This window comes from Gopherus flavomarginatus, chromosome 7 (genome assembly GCF_025201925.1).
Source record: "Gopherus flavomarginatus isolate rGopFla2 chromosome 7, rGopFla2.mat.asm, whole genome shotgun sequence".
Classification (NCBI taxonomy): domain Eukaryota; kingdom Metazoa; phylum Chordata; order Testudines; family Testudinidae; genus Gopherus; species Gopherus flavomarginatus.
The window spans coordinates 12116450-12129963 of record NC_066623.1 but is presented as its reverse complement, the minus strand read 5'-3'; the positions used below and the strand labels follow the sequence as shown (position 1 = coordinate 12129963).

Here is a 13514-nt window from a genome sequence, read left to right as displayed (position 1 = left end):
GTCCTTGCTTAAGACATGTGAAAAGAAGAAGAATAGCAGATTAGCAGAGGGACTCTGCAAGCCTCCCATTGCTGTTAAATACTCTATAGTGCAAAGAGGTAGATGGAATTTCATCTTTCCATTCACTCCTGAAAGCAAAGCATATAGCACAGTTTTTACCTTTCTCAGGAAAAGCAAGTTGCATTAAGCCATATTTTGTGATAGCATGTTCTGTTATTTTAAAAGTACAGTTGGGCTGTCCCAGGGCACAGCTTGAGCAAGAGGTACCAGCTGAGCTTGCTTAAAATACTTTCTCAATATGATTTCTTCTTTCAGGAGTGATTTAGCAAGGAAATATTTTCCCAAAACAGGCATGTCAAAGCTGGGAGCATCCAGAAAATGAATCTCTGCCTTAGAAATTGCAGCTGAGCTACTGCTGCAACTTCAGTAGTTTTTTAGTTATTCCTTTCATGACTCGTAGAAGAGAGAAATGGAAAAGACCCATTGGATCATCCAGTCCATCTCCTTGCCAGAGCAGGATTGTTCCATACAGTAAAATTTTTAGTGGTGTTTCCACTCTAATTTAAGTGTTGCTTCCAATATTTCCCTGGGAAATCGTTTTCACAGGTTAAGGAATGTGTAGAAACCTATATTTCTAAACTTTATTTTAGTAAAAACATTATCTAAATATAACTAAAATTACACAGTAAAAAATCTATATAAGGTATTCCTGTGGCTCCCATTACCGCAGTACCAGAGTACCTCACAATTTTTAATGTATTTATCTTCACTACACCCCTTGTGAGGTAGGGAAGTACTATTTTATCTCCAACTTATGGATGGGGAACCAAGGCAGAGAGAGACTGTTGATCTCATCTGGTATGGTATTTCCTTTATTCGAAATAGCTGCTTTTAAAACTTGATGCACAGATTTTAGAAAATGCTGCTGAGGTTCTGTGTTGTGGATGATTATATATATATATATATATTAGATTCAAATTAAGATCTTAAAATGATGTCATCAGTGGTTATAGTTGCCACAAACAATCTGCTGAGGTCAAGGCCGTGTAGGGACTTATCAGCATAAATAAAACACTTATCCATCTAGCAACAAGAAATGTTTTCTCTGTCTGGTAAACTGTACCCACCAATGCCAAGTGACTATACTGTCATGTGACTCGTGCTTGACAATGATCTTGCACTGCAGACTGCTTAATAATTTTCATTATTTTTAATTAAAGTTGAAGAAGTGCAGACTCCAGCTCAAAATAAGGTTGGTTATGTTGCCGGAATCAGGTAATTACTTTAATTGATCACAAGATAGTTTCCTTGATCACCAATTAGACCAAATTACCGATCATGTTTCAAGACGTGAAGACATGTCCAAACTGATTGTGTAATAGTGTTTTCATATCTAATCAAACCTAAATATCTCTTCCTCCAGAGCCAATTGTATTTTGTAAAAGGAAGCTTATGGGCCTACAAACATAAAGGTGATCCATAAACAATAGAGTTCTAATTTATGTAATTAGAAAAGGATGTATTTAGGGGCTTAATGGAGATTGCACTGGTGAAATTACTCAGCAGAGCTGCTGCTCATTTTCTTAGTGGGAGATATGTGCTCTTTTGTGCATAGTTAAAATAGGCTATAATCAAAATAGAAAAAGTCGTTTATTTTAGTAACGCAGAGAAGATTGCATTGGGTAAAGCAGGGTTATATGTGTATGTATGTACATACCCCTATGTGTATATAATTGCACACACACATGATGTATGTATAAAATCATGGTTATGGGATCCTTTTAGCTCTGAAACATCCACAAGCCTCTGCTGTGGTAGTTATGTCCCACTGGAACGCTCATACTACCTGTTCCCAGGATTGAGCTCATAGGAAAGGACAACAGGACATTCTCCACGGAGGGCCCAGTGCTTAGGAATTCATTCCCTCTTGTAGTTGATGAAAACCTGAGTTTGGCTACCTTCAGGATGAAGTGCAACTTTTAAGATAACTTTCCATTTTTAGCTGTGGTGACAATGGGGGACATCAGGGTCAGCTAACTGGTGATTTCTGGTCAAGTCGGTAGGCAGGGGGGAGAGGCACAGGGAATGGTTTGGTAAAGTTTAGTGGTCATGATATTTGGTCACCAATTAATTTGTTCTTTAATGTTTTTTCCATTTGAACTTAAGAGTGAGTGGTCATGATTATGCAATAAAATAAAAATATCCATGGAAAAATATATGTATGTACTCGTGTGCGTGCACACATGTGCATATGTCTGTACATAGATATAGATTCTGGAAGTGCATATATGGATTTGGTCAGATTTTTCTTGAATTCCCTCCAGTTTTCCCTGCACTGCGTGAGGTTAAAAAGGCAATCTAATTTCAGATGCCTTTCTGACTGCAGCAGTGGCTTTTAAACTATCCTTTGGAGGCAATTCTAGGTATAATTTGGTATGGTCTTGTAAATAAAGATGTTAAGGCTATGGGTATTTTAAAAAAATCTTTAAATAAAATGTAAATCTTAGAATTTTGAATAAAGCTATATTCCCTAATGTCTAGTGATGAGTTTACTGCTTTATGCTTTGAAGCATCTTGTTGCAATGCTTGAAATTTTTGAAATGTAATTGTTCACTCCAAGTAAAATTAAACCAAACTAGAGCTTCAAGGGAAGCTAGTGTTCCCAATTTTTTCGAATGTTCTTGGGTCAAAGAAAAAAGCTTTTTAATTGCTGACAGTTTGGTGGTTTCCAAATGACAAACCTCATTGGAATAATTTGCTCTGATTGTAACGTTTGCATTCATCTGACTGGCAAAGTGACTTACAAAGTCATACTTCATCCAGGCACTGATTCCTTTTCTTAAAGTGTTTGTAATTTGTGAGAGAAAAAAAAGACTGAAACTATTATCAACCATTATGTTATTTATTGACCACATGTTTGTTTGAAATGGCCATTGCTTGATGGACCATATACAGGCTAGACTATAAATTAGTGCTTAAAATGATCTAAACAGGTAGGTCTATGTCAAGATACTAACTTATGGCAAGTATTTTAATATGAACCAGATTATGTACGTGGATACGGGGTTTTTTTGCTTTGCAGTTTTAATTTAGGCCCTGATCCTCCTGGATGGACTCCTTCATCTGTGCAGAGCCCATTGACTTCCCTTGGTCTCTGGGCAGGCACAGGGGCCTACCTACATGAGTCCTATTGCAGAGTGAGTCCTTGATTTGCATGGAATTTTTTTTTTTTAATGCAGAGATTTTCTGCAAATATTTTTGGCAAGGGCCTCACATTTTCTCCTTGAGTCTGTGATTAAATCCTGTATCACGGGGGAGTGTGAAGAGAAGAGGGTGGGGGACTGGGAAGTCTGTATTCTCTCATTTAAACCAGAACATTTTCTCATAAAGGAGAGAAGTGACCTCATGTGGCCAACCTCCCTCCGCCCCCCTCCAAAACAAAACAAAAATGCTTACATTCAGGGAAAGTCACTAGAAATGAACTCTGTTCCTGAAAAATACACTGTGTATATCAGAGGTGGGCAAACTATGGCCCGTGGGACTGTCCTGCCTGCCCCCCGCATTCTTGGCCGGGAGGCTAGCCCCAGCTCCTCCCCCACTATCCTCCCTCCCCTGTAGCCTCATCTCACTCGCTCCGCTGCCGGCGCAATGCTCTGGGCGGCAGGGCTGTGAGCTCCTGGGGCAGCGCAGCTGCAGAGCCCGTCCTGACCCGGTCTCTGTGCTGCGTGGTGGCGGCATGGCTGTAGCACTGCCAGCCACTGGTGCTCCAGGCAGCGCAGTAAGCGGGCAGGGAGCAGAGGGGGTTGGATAGAGGGCAGGGGAGTTCAAGGTGGTGGTCAGGGGGTGGGGGTGTCGATAGGGGTCGAGTGGGAACGGGGTTGAATGGGGGCAGAGGTCCTGGGGGGGGCAATCAGGAAGGAGAGGGGGTTGGATGGGGTGGCAGGGGGCAGTCAGGGGACAGGGAGCGGGGGTGTGTGGATGGGGCAGGGGTCCCTCCTGGTAACAGCGGGGGTTGGATGGGGCAGGAGTCCTGGGAGCGGGGGAGGCAGATCAGAAGTGGGGGCCAAGCTATGACCCCCTCCCCTAACCGGCCCTCCATACAATTTACGAAACCCGTTGCGGCTCTCAGGCCAAAAAGTTTGCCCACTCCTGGTGTATATTGATAGTATAGCAGAGTGTTTAACTTGGAGGAAAGGTGGGGTGAAGATCTAGGGGCATAGAGGTATCTCCCTTGGGTGAATATTTAAAAATATCTGATACCTGTTGCACACCGTAGGCAAAATAATTGTTTTTCATCAGTATCTTTGGATAAGTCATTTTGGACAGAATGATCGACCAGTATCCAAAGAGGGAGAGAACTCTATCAGCAGCAGGAAAATTACCACAATCCCTTTAGGTCAGTAGTAAATTTTTAACAAGGGGACCATGACTTGGAGCAGTATCCCACTGAGCAGAGGGGGTTGTAACCCATTGCAGGAAGAAGCCAGCTAATCAGAAAGCCATGAACTCTGTGAGTTAGGGTGACCAGATAGTAAGTGTGAAAAATCAGGATGGGGTGAGGGGTAATAGAGACCCATATAACACCCTGCCCTCTGCAAATATCGGGACTGTCCCTATAAAATTAGGACATCTGTTCACCCTACTGGGAGTTCATCTCTGGAGCATGTGCTGCAGAATGCTGCTTTAGTAAGGGAACGGTGAAGATAGAATGGGGAGTAATCCAGGGAAGGTGGAATGCTCCAAAAGGTGACATACTCAGAGTACTCAAAAGTACTCAAAGGGGTAGGGTACAAAACGAATTATCTTTAGGTCCCAGTACACAAGGGCCATCCTTGTCATTACACATCACTGGGCTTTTGGAATATATCCTTGTAGATCCATAACACTAACCTTAACGCACGTTCCTAACATGAAATATTTCTCTGTATTCTTTTTATCCTAGGCTTTTGGATTTATGACACGAGTTGCTCTGCAAGCAGAAAAGATGAATCATCATCCCGAATGGTTTAATGTATACAACAAGGTAATACAGTGAATAACCGTTTAAGTACCTTTATGAACAATTTACTAGACCAGATCAGCGTGTAGAACATCCATTTCTGTTCCTCCTTTTCACATTAGGAAGCTTCTATACATCAAAAGAGATAGTGACTTTACCTATCTCCTTTTTGGATTTTAAAAGAATATTTGCAAAGAAGATCCAGTCCTACTGATGGGCAGAATAAATTAGCGTTGTGTGTTTGTGTGTTTTTTGTTTCTTTTATCTTAGACTGGGCTGATTTTCTTCCTGTTGTCATCATGGTAATATACTTAACATTTGACACACTGTGAAAGTGTTTAAACCTCAAATTGTTCCTACTTTTTAAACTTGTATAGTGAAGAGATTGTCTAGTCAGTGGTTAGAGAGGCAGGAATCCATAGTTCTTCTCTCAGATTTCTCACCACAGGCTGTGTGGCTTGGACACATTATATAACCTCTTCAACCAAGATTTCCTAAAGTCTAAGCCTAAAGTTAGGCTCCTAAATCCATGTTTAGGCCATCTAGATAAATATTCGGATTTTTTCAAAGCTACTGAACACTCATCAGCTCCTTTTGATGCCTGTGGAAGTTAATGGGAGTTCAGAACTTTGGAAGATCAAGCCACTTGTTCCAGTGCCGAAACAGGAGCCTGGAAAGCTAACTTAGGCCTGGTCTACACTGGGGGTAGAGGGATCGATCTAAGTTACGCAACTTCAGCTACGTGAATAATGTATCTGAAGTCAACGTACTTAGATCTACTTACCGCAGTGTCTTCACTGACGCTCTCCTGTTGACTCCCGACTGCGCCTCTCGCCCTGGTGGAGTACCGGAGTCGATGGGAGAGTGCTCAGCGGTCAATTTATTGCATCTAGACTAGACGTGATAAATCGACACCTGCTGGATTGATCGCTGCCCTTTGATCCAGTGGGTAATGTAGACAAGCCCTTAGACTCATATCTTGAAAAACTTGACTCCGGTGTCTCAGTGTAGCTACCTGTAAAGTAAATTATAAAATTTATTTAATTCGTAGTGGTTTCATGAGAGCAAATATTAGTCAGGTGCACTGAGACCTTCCAATAAAAGGCACCACTTCAAAAGTCAAATTATTACTATCATTTTATTTTCTAATAGTTCTCATTTTGTTCTATTAACTATTTTTTTGTTTAGTCACTGGTAAATATATACCATGCCTATCTAAAACAAAACAAGGGACAAGCAGAGTGATGATGCATACACATAAAGCAGTGGTTTTTTCTGACTGGCACAAAGTGCCATGTATATTTTTTTAAAAATGGGATTAATTGGCACTGAAATGGTATAATTCTTTTTTAAACAATAAGGCAAAATTAAATACATTCTAACTATCTCATTTAAAGAGAGCCATTAAGTGATGTTGGACAAAGTGCCTATCTCACACTCTGGAAGAGTGTCTTGACTTCCCAGGGTGTTTAGATTTTCTTTTTTTGCAAATCCCTGCTACACAGGAACAACTAACAATGTAGCACATGACTTTTCTTCTGGGTAAGTCTAAACAAACTCATGCAGGCAGCCTGTATCATAGCAACACATACACCAGTCTGTTTATTTTTTCCTTTCAAAACTAATCTGCAAAGAGCTAACCAGTTTCTTCACCTTTAAGATACTGATTTTTATGCTCCAGTCACTTAATTTGGTGTTTGCAACTTGGTCAATGACCTGAATTCTTCATGAAACCAATATGTGGAATTTAAATTTAAAGAATGAGTAATTTAATCGGATGCTGCCTCTTGGATGAAACCCAAGAGCATGAAGCCTAAATTACTTTTTTACTCTGTGAAGTGCTTCTTTGGTTAGTCTCCAGATTCTGCTGAGCCTGCTCACCTTGCAGCTGACTCATGTGATGTCTTACAATTTGAAAAAATAGTAAGATTCCAACTCTTAGTCTGCAGGCGGGGTTTTTTAAAACCAATATATTAAAGATCACTCTCCCCACAAAAAATTTCAAATTGAATTCTGATCAGTCTTCACTGAAAGCTTGGAATGTAAATTGTAATCCACATCCTTTCCTTTTGCTTACAGGTTCAGATAACTCTTATTTCCCATGACTGTGGAGGACTGACCAAAAGAGATGTGAAGCTGGCTCAATTTATTGACAAGGCGGCTGCTTCTGTGTAATAACTGAATGTTGAAAATAGCATTGCCTTCAGACTGCTTTGTATCTGAACCTTATCATTCATTCAGTGAAGGGTTCTACGTTCTAAATTGCTGCTGCCCCTCGTAGTGTAAAATGATGTGTAATAAGACTAGTTTAGCAGCAACATTTAAAAAGAAACAAAAACTCATCAACCTTAATATGAGAAAACTGCCAAATCCTTATACTTATCATTACTGGTCACACGTACAATACATCAGACAAAGCAACAAAAGTAATTTTGAACAATCCTTCCTTAGAAATTAAAATAAACTTTTCACATTAAAAACCCAAACCAGAAATATGATTCACCATTATTCCACAATGGATAAAAGCCAGAATGCTGGAAGCCTTCCAGAGAGTGAAGGATTCTCCAAGCCCCTAGCCTAGTAACCCTGCAGGGAGTAATAGCACTCGGGTACTGCCAAGTGAGCGTGCCTTGTTCTTGATCCCAGCCAGCAGGACATTTGGTAGCTTTCTTTTTCTCTGTACTCTTGTATGCAGATACCAATAGTGGTGAGGTGCTTTTCAGACCTGTCACCCTCCCAGTAGTAGGATATTGAGGACTTGATCCTCAAGCTGCTGAGTACCCTGGCCTTTATCTGTCAAAGCTCTTAAGGACATGTTGAATTTTAAGCACATGAATAGACCTGCTGAAGTCACTGGAAATACTCATGTACTTGGGGGAAGTGCTTAAATATTTTGATGGATTGGGGCCAGAGAACTCAATATCAAACCCTTATTTTGTAATAGCATTCTCATATTTTATTAAAGCTCATCTGTAGGAAAGGGGAGTGTGGACTAAGCCAGGTTTCCATCACACCAATAAGTGCTGCCAGCAGTAAAGGAAGCAATGTTGGCAGGGTTCTTGATAAGGTGGGCAGGGCTAATCTAAAGTTATGGTGACCCATTTTCTTATAGTTAAAATAATTTGTAAATCTTGTTCTAGGAGCTACAGATCCTATCAGCTAGGTTTAAAATCTATTTCTCACAACATCCCAAGGTTATAAAGTCTCTGGCCTTTATTCTCACTCAGACAAAATTCTCACTGATAGCAGTTGGAGTTCTGCTCATGTAAGTATGACAAGAACAGGCCCCTCTCTGCAGTACTGAGTGTACTCAACATGCACAATCAAGCCTTTCTAATAATTATGTTGCTGCTTAACTACTGGGTTGATTGGCACCTTATAAATGCCTAGATACATAGATAGAATGACACCAGAGGCACAATTAGTAACTACTAAGAAACTAGCTCTATATTGATTCATGTCATTGTCAAAGCCTTTTTGTACATATTAGATTTGTGCTCCCCCAATACTTTCTGGATGCAGTGCAGTAGCTGCCTTCCAAATATTCCCTTCAATAAATTTGTAAAATATGAAGCACAAAATAATTAACATATGCCGTGTCATGCACTTATGGACAACAGTTGTTGATAAGATTTTTGAACCGAGAAGGTTTTTAAGTTAGCATCCGTAGGCTATCAAGTTAAAACTAAAGAGAACTAGTCTAGGTTTTATGCTCTCAAATGCCCATCCCTTAAAATCTTTTTGTATTTGTGTAAAATTAAGGATTTCTTTGACATGATTTTAAAGTGATCAGTGCTGCAGGGAATTACTTGAAAAAATAACTGTTGTCTTTTGTTACCCACGGATGAATAAATCTGGTCCTGAAGGTTTGACAGTGCCTCTCTAATAAGCCCTGAAAACTATTTTTGTTTTTTAGAACTGAGATATTATGGGAAAGCTTTGGATAAGAACAATAAAATCTAATTCCTCCTCTGTAATTTTGTTCCTGTATAATTATTATATACATGCACATATGTGACAAAGCTGTTTTGGCATTAGCATAACTTATATCTAGTTACTGGGAGGTCTTGGGTTTCAAATATTAATATTTATTTACATTCTCTTAGAAAAAAATCCCCACAAATTCATTGAGAGCTCAGAGCAGTATTCTTTTGTGACGCCCGGCTGTACAGTGTTGTTATTTTTTAGATCTGCTGCTTGGTGATGGAGACTGAGTGAAATAAATAGAAAAGGTGAGCAGCGCATTACTGCAGCATAGCTTTTTGGGGTAACATTTGTTTAGCTTCTGCCTCCTGCTCCTCTCCTGGTTATTACAGAGAGCAGTGAGGTGCCCTCCGTGAGTATTGCTATATAAACTTTGTTATCTTATAATGAAAATAGTAGTGAAAAACTGCTCATAGAATCATAGACTATTAGGGTTGGAAGGGACCTCAGGAGGTCATCTAGTCCAACCCCCTGCTCCAAGCAGGACCAATCCCCAGATTTTTACCCCAGTTCCCTTAATGGCCCCCTCAGGGATTGAACTCGCAACCCTGGGTTTAGTAGGTCAATGCTCAAACCCCTGAGCTATCCCTCCCCCCTCCTGTCTGATCAAAGACTGTTGACTTCAGAGACAGAATCTATGGGGAAAATCCTGGCTCCTTTGAAATCTGTGAGAGTTTTGCCATACGCTTCAGTGGGGCCAGGATTTCACCTTAGCCTCAGAGGCAATTTCCTTTCCTCCTGTTCCTCTTCAATTTTTTTGCTAAACTGCTATTGGCTGCTCTTCTCTCCTGCACTCCATGATACCTGCAGCTCCTCAGCACAAAAAGCAATGATGTTCTCCTGGGCTTTGGTTTGCCTTGCAGACACCAGCTCCTTCTTTCATTACCAAAGTCCGGTTTTTAGGTTTTTGACAGAATTCTTAGTATTTTTGAATTGCATCCAAACTGAGAACCTTCATCACACCTCCCTCTCCCTCCCCACCCCCAATCCTTAGCTTTTGTAATAAACTAGCTGCTTTCTGTGAAGCAAGTGGCAATGGAATCTTGGCACTCTACTAGCTATGCTGAAAAACCTCTGGCTTCCCTTTCTGTATCTGGGAAAGATTAAGGAAACATAAATCAGCCATCTAGCTTGAGTTCGCAGTTTGTGCGTGTATCTGTGTCTCTCAAAATATGTTCCTGTATATAGATTCATAGACTCTAGGACTGGAAGGGACCTCGAGAGGTCATTGAGTCCAGTCTCCTGCCCTCATGGCAGGACCAAATACTGTCTAGACCATCCCTGATAGACATTTATCTAACCTACTCTTAAATATCTCCAGAGATGGAGATTCCACAACCTCCCTAGGCAATTTATTCCAGTGTTTAACTACCCTGACAGTTAGGAACCTTTTCCTAATGTCCGACCTATATCTCTCTTGCTGCAGTTTAAGCCCATTGCTTCTTGTTCTATCATTAGAGGCTAAGGTGAACAAGTTTTCTCCCTCCTCCTGATGACACCCTTTTAGATACCTGAAAACTGCTATCATGTCCCCTCTCAGTCTTCTCTTTTCCAAACTAAATAAACCCAATTCTTTCAGCCTTCCTTCATAGGTCATGTTCTCAAGACCTTTAATCATTCTTGTTGCTCTTCTCTGGACCCTCTCCAATTTCTCCACATCTTTCTTGAAATGCGGTGCCCAGAACTGGACACAATACTCCAGTTGAGGCCTAACCAGCACAGAGTAGAGCGGAAGAATGACTTCTCGTGTCTTGTTTACAACACGTCTGTTAATGCATCCCAGAATCACGTTTGCTTTTTTTGCAACAGTATCACACTGTTGACTCATATTTAGCTTGTGGTCCACTATGACCCCTAGATCTCTTTCTGCCATACTCCTTCCTAGACAGTCTCTTCCCATTCTGTATGAGTGAAACTGATTGTTCCTTCCTAAGTGGAGCACTTTGCATTTGTCTTTATTGAACTTCATCTGGTTTACCTCAGACCATTTCTCCAATTTGTCCAGATCATTTTGAATTTTGACCCTGTCCTCCAAAGCAGCTGCAATCCCTCCCAGTTTGGTATTGTCTGCAAATATGAGTATATACACTCTTGTTATACATTGAGAGAATGTGTAGAGATATTGAGAAGTTGGGAGAATAATCGCTTCACTCAATATTGACCCCTCGGTTGGAGCTTAGCGACTGTAACAGTGTATAGCAACTTTAACCAAGGAAGTGAACGGTGCCATGTCCAGCTGAAACTTTATAGGAAATTTATATAGGAAGAATTTAATTACAGGTATTGCGTTTTAGTCAGGACATTTGGGCTAATGCTCCTCTTGTGAAAAGTACCAGTGGGTCTTGGATGACCAAAAGTGGCCAGAACTTCAGTTTTTAGTCTTGTCTGAAAAACAGAACCTCTAGAGTCATAATGCTCCATTACATCAGTCCGGTATATAGGTCAAAACTCCCTATTGAATCACACATACCACTTCTGCGGTGTCCTAATTTTTTTCTGGTAGCTTTCACTTTCTAGTACTGATGGGTGCCTGCTCTGCTTAGCCTTCAGAATAACAGCTCACTGCAGCATGGTGCCCCTTTCTCTTACTCTGGCAATGTTTCCCTGCTCGTTGCAACCACTAGGTTATATTTCATTGGAATGTTTTTGTTTCCAGGTTGATTGTGGTGCTGATGAGTGTTTGGATTATCTGTCATTAAACAACTGTTTTCTTTGAAGGTAATTTCCCTGCATCTGGATTAATCTAGACCTGTTCCCAGTTGCCAATAGGATCTCTAGTTTCACAGGGCAGTCTGAAACAAGTTCAGTAAATTCCCCAAAAGGCTGGCGTCCTCAGTGGGACTGTTCAGCAAACCATGCAAACACCACATTGGGTACTGGGTCTTGGTGAGGTAATTAAAGTAGTGATTATAATCACTGGCAGGACTGCTGGCTTAACTGCTATCACAGTGCAACCCTGATGCTATCCCATACAGTGCTAATATCACCAAGGTCACCAAATGTTCCCCATTTCCCACTGGCCTGTGTGTTTGCTCCCACTTTGAGCCATCATCTGATTATAATCAAAGAGAACTGGCAGAGATAAAGACATTCTTCTCATCACAGAATATGTATGAAAAGAAGTAACCTTTTCCTAAAAAATTCCTGTGGAATACCAGAGGAAAAATAGAACAAAAAAATTCAAGAAAACCTTACAAATGTAAGTAGATGTAAGTGAAAGGACACAATCATTGGCCTTTATTAGATGAAGCAGGAAGATTGGAAGTAAACCCATTCACCACTGAAGCATGTCCATCTGTCTATAAAAAACCAAACTTTTCCTAATCCTTATTACTCAATTGTAGTGATGGAAAGACTTTGGGGTGGTTGCTGAAGAGAAAGGTGTCTTTTTCTTTTGGTATTTCTTTTAATTAAATTTCAGTTTTTGCAGGAATAGAACAGAAGTCTGATATGCTAATAACAAAATATCTATACCCATTCCCAATAGCAGACTCCTCCAATTCGGAATCAGGGGAGAATAAAGGTCTTTTAATTAAATATTGTTGTATCATCATTTCATTCTCCAAACTTGATCTATGAAACATTTTCTGTTGTGCTGTGATACCCAAATCTCTATATCTGTTCCAGGAGATAGAGATTTGACAGATTTATCTGTGGAGGATTATACGGTATTCAGAATATCTTCAGAGTATAGATTTGTAGGTTTTAAGGCCAGAAGGGACCACTATGATCAACTAGTCTGACCTCCTGTATTACACAGGCCGTGGAATTTTTCTTAAGTGATTCTTCCATCAAGCCCATAACTTCTGGTAGAGTTAGACCATGTTTCTTAGAAAGTCCACTCAGTCTTGATTTTGAGAACGTCAAGTGACAGAATCCATTACCTCCATAGGTAAATTGTTGCAGTGCTTCTTAACCCCCCCCCCCCCCGTGAAAAATGTGCACCTTATTTCTAGACTGAATTTGTTTAGCTTCAGCTTCCAGCCGTTGGAACTTGTTATGCCTTTGTCTGCTAAATTTAAAGTCCTCTACCGTGTGAAGAGGGATTGAATGTGGCAAGAGAAGTGAGTAATGGTAGAAGACACCACTCATACCATTACCTTCTGTGCTGCAGAAATTGGAGATTAGTGTCCCCCTCCTTGCCTTTCTGCCTTATTTTTAGAAAATATAATTAGACTGAGAGCAAGGAAAAGAAATGGCCCTCTGAAAACTTTAGCATATAAAAATGAGATATAATTTCCCAGCATACTTCTAATGCTTTCAAATCGAGGCTGCTTCTTTTCTTTGAGATAAAGCAATGAATGATTGAGCAAACTCAGCCATTTGATTGGTGGAATGCTCCTGGACACCATTCGATTATATGGCCCTGATTCAGCAAGGTGCAGAAGCACAGGTCTAGTTTTAAGCTTCAGCTGAATTACTCCTGCTTCAAGTTAGGTTGGCTTTTAACAGTCTTGCTGAATTGGGGCCTTCAGCATATACAAAGAGAACTTTGTTTACTATTTGCCTATTTCCTGAATGATAAAAATCC

The 13514-nt window shown here is 40.4% G+C and overlaps 1 protein-coding gene across 2 annotated transcripts in view; it reads left to right on the top strand.

Moving 5' to 3' along the window:
* PCBD2 (pterin-4 alpha-carbinolamine dehydratase 2) overlaps window positions 1-8976 on the top strand; it is a 33625-nt gene extending 24649 nt beyond the window's left edge. The window contains exons 2-4 of one of the 2 annotated variants that reach the window (XM_050962465.1): window positions 3083-3197; window positions 4943-5023; window positions 7079-8976. In XM_050962465.1, coding sequence (XP_050818422.1) covers window positions 3083-3197; window positions 4943-5023; window positions 7079-7174 — 292 coding nt within the window. In that variant the 3' untranslated portion in view covers window positions 7175-8976. The remainder of the gene's footprint in view (window positions 1-3082; window positions 3198-4942; window positions 5024-7078) is intronic. The other variant, XM_050962464.1, reaches the window with a different exon arrangement.
* The last annotated feature ends 4538 nt before the right edge of the window (window positions 8977-13514 follow it).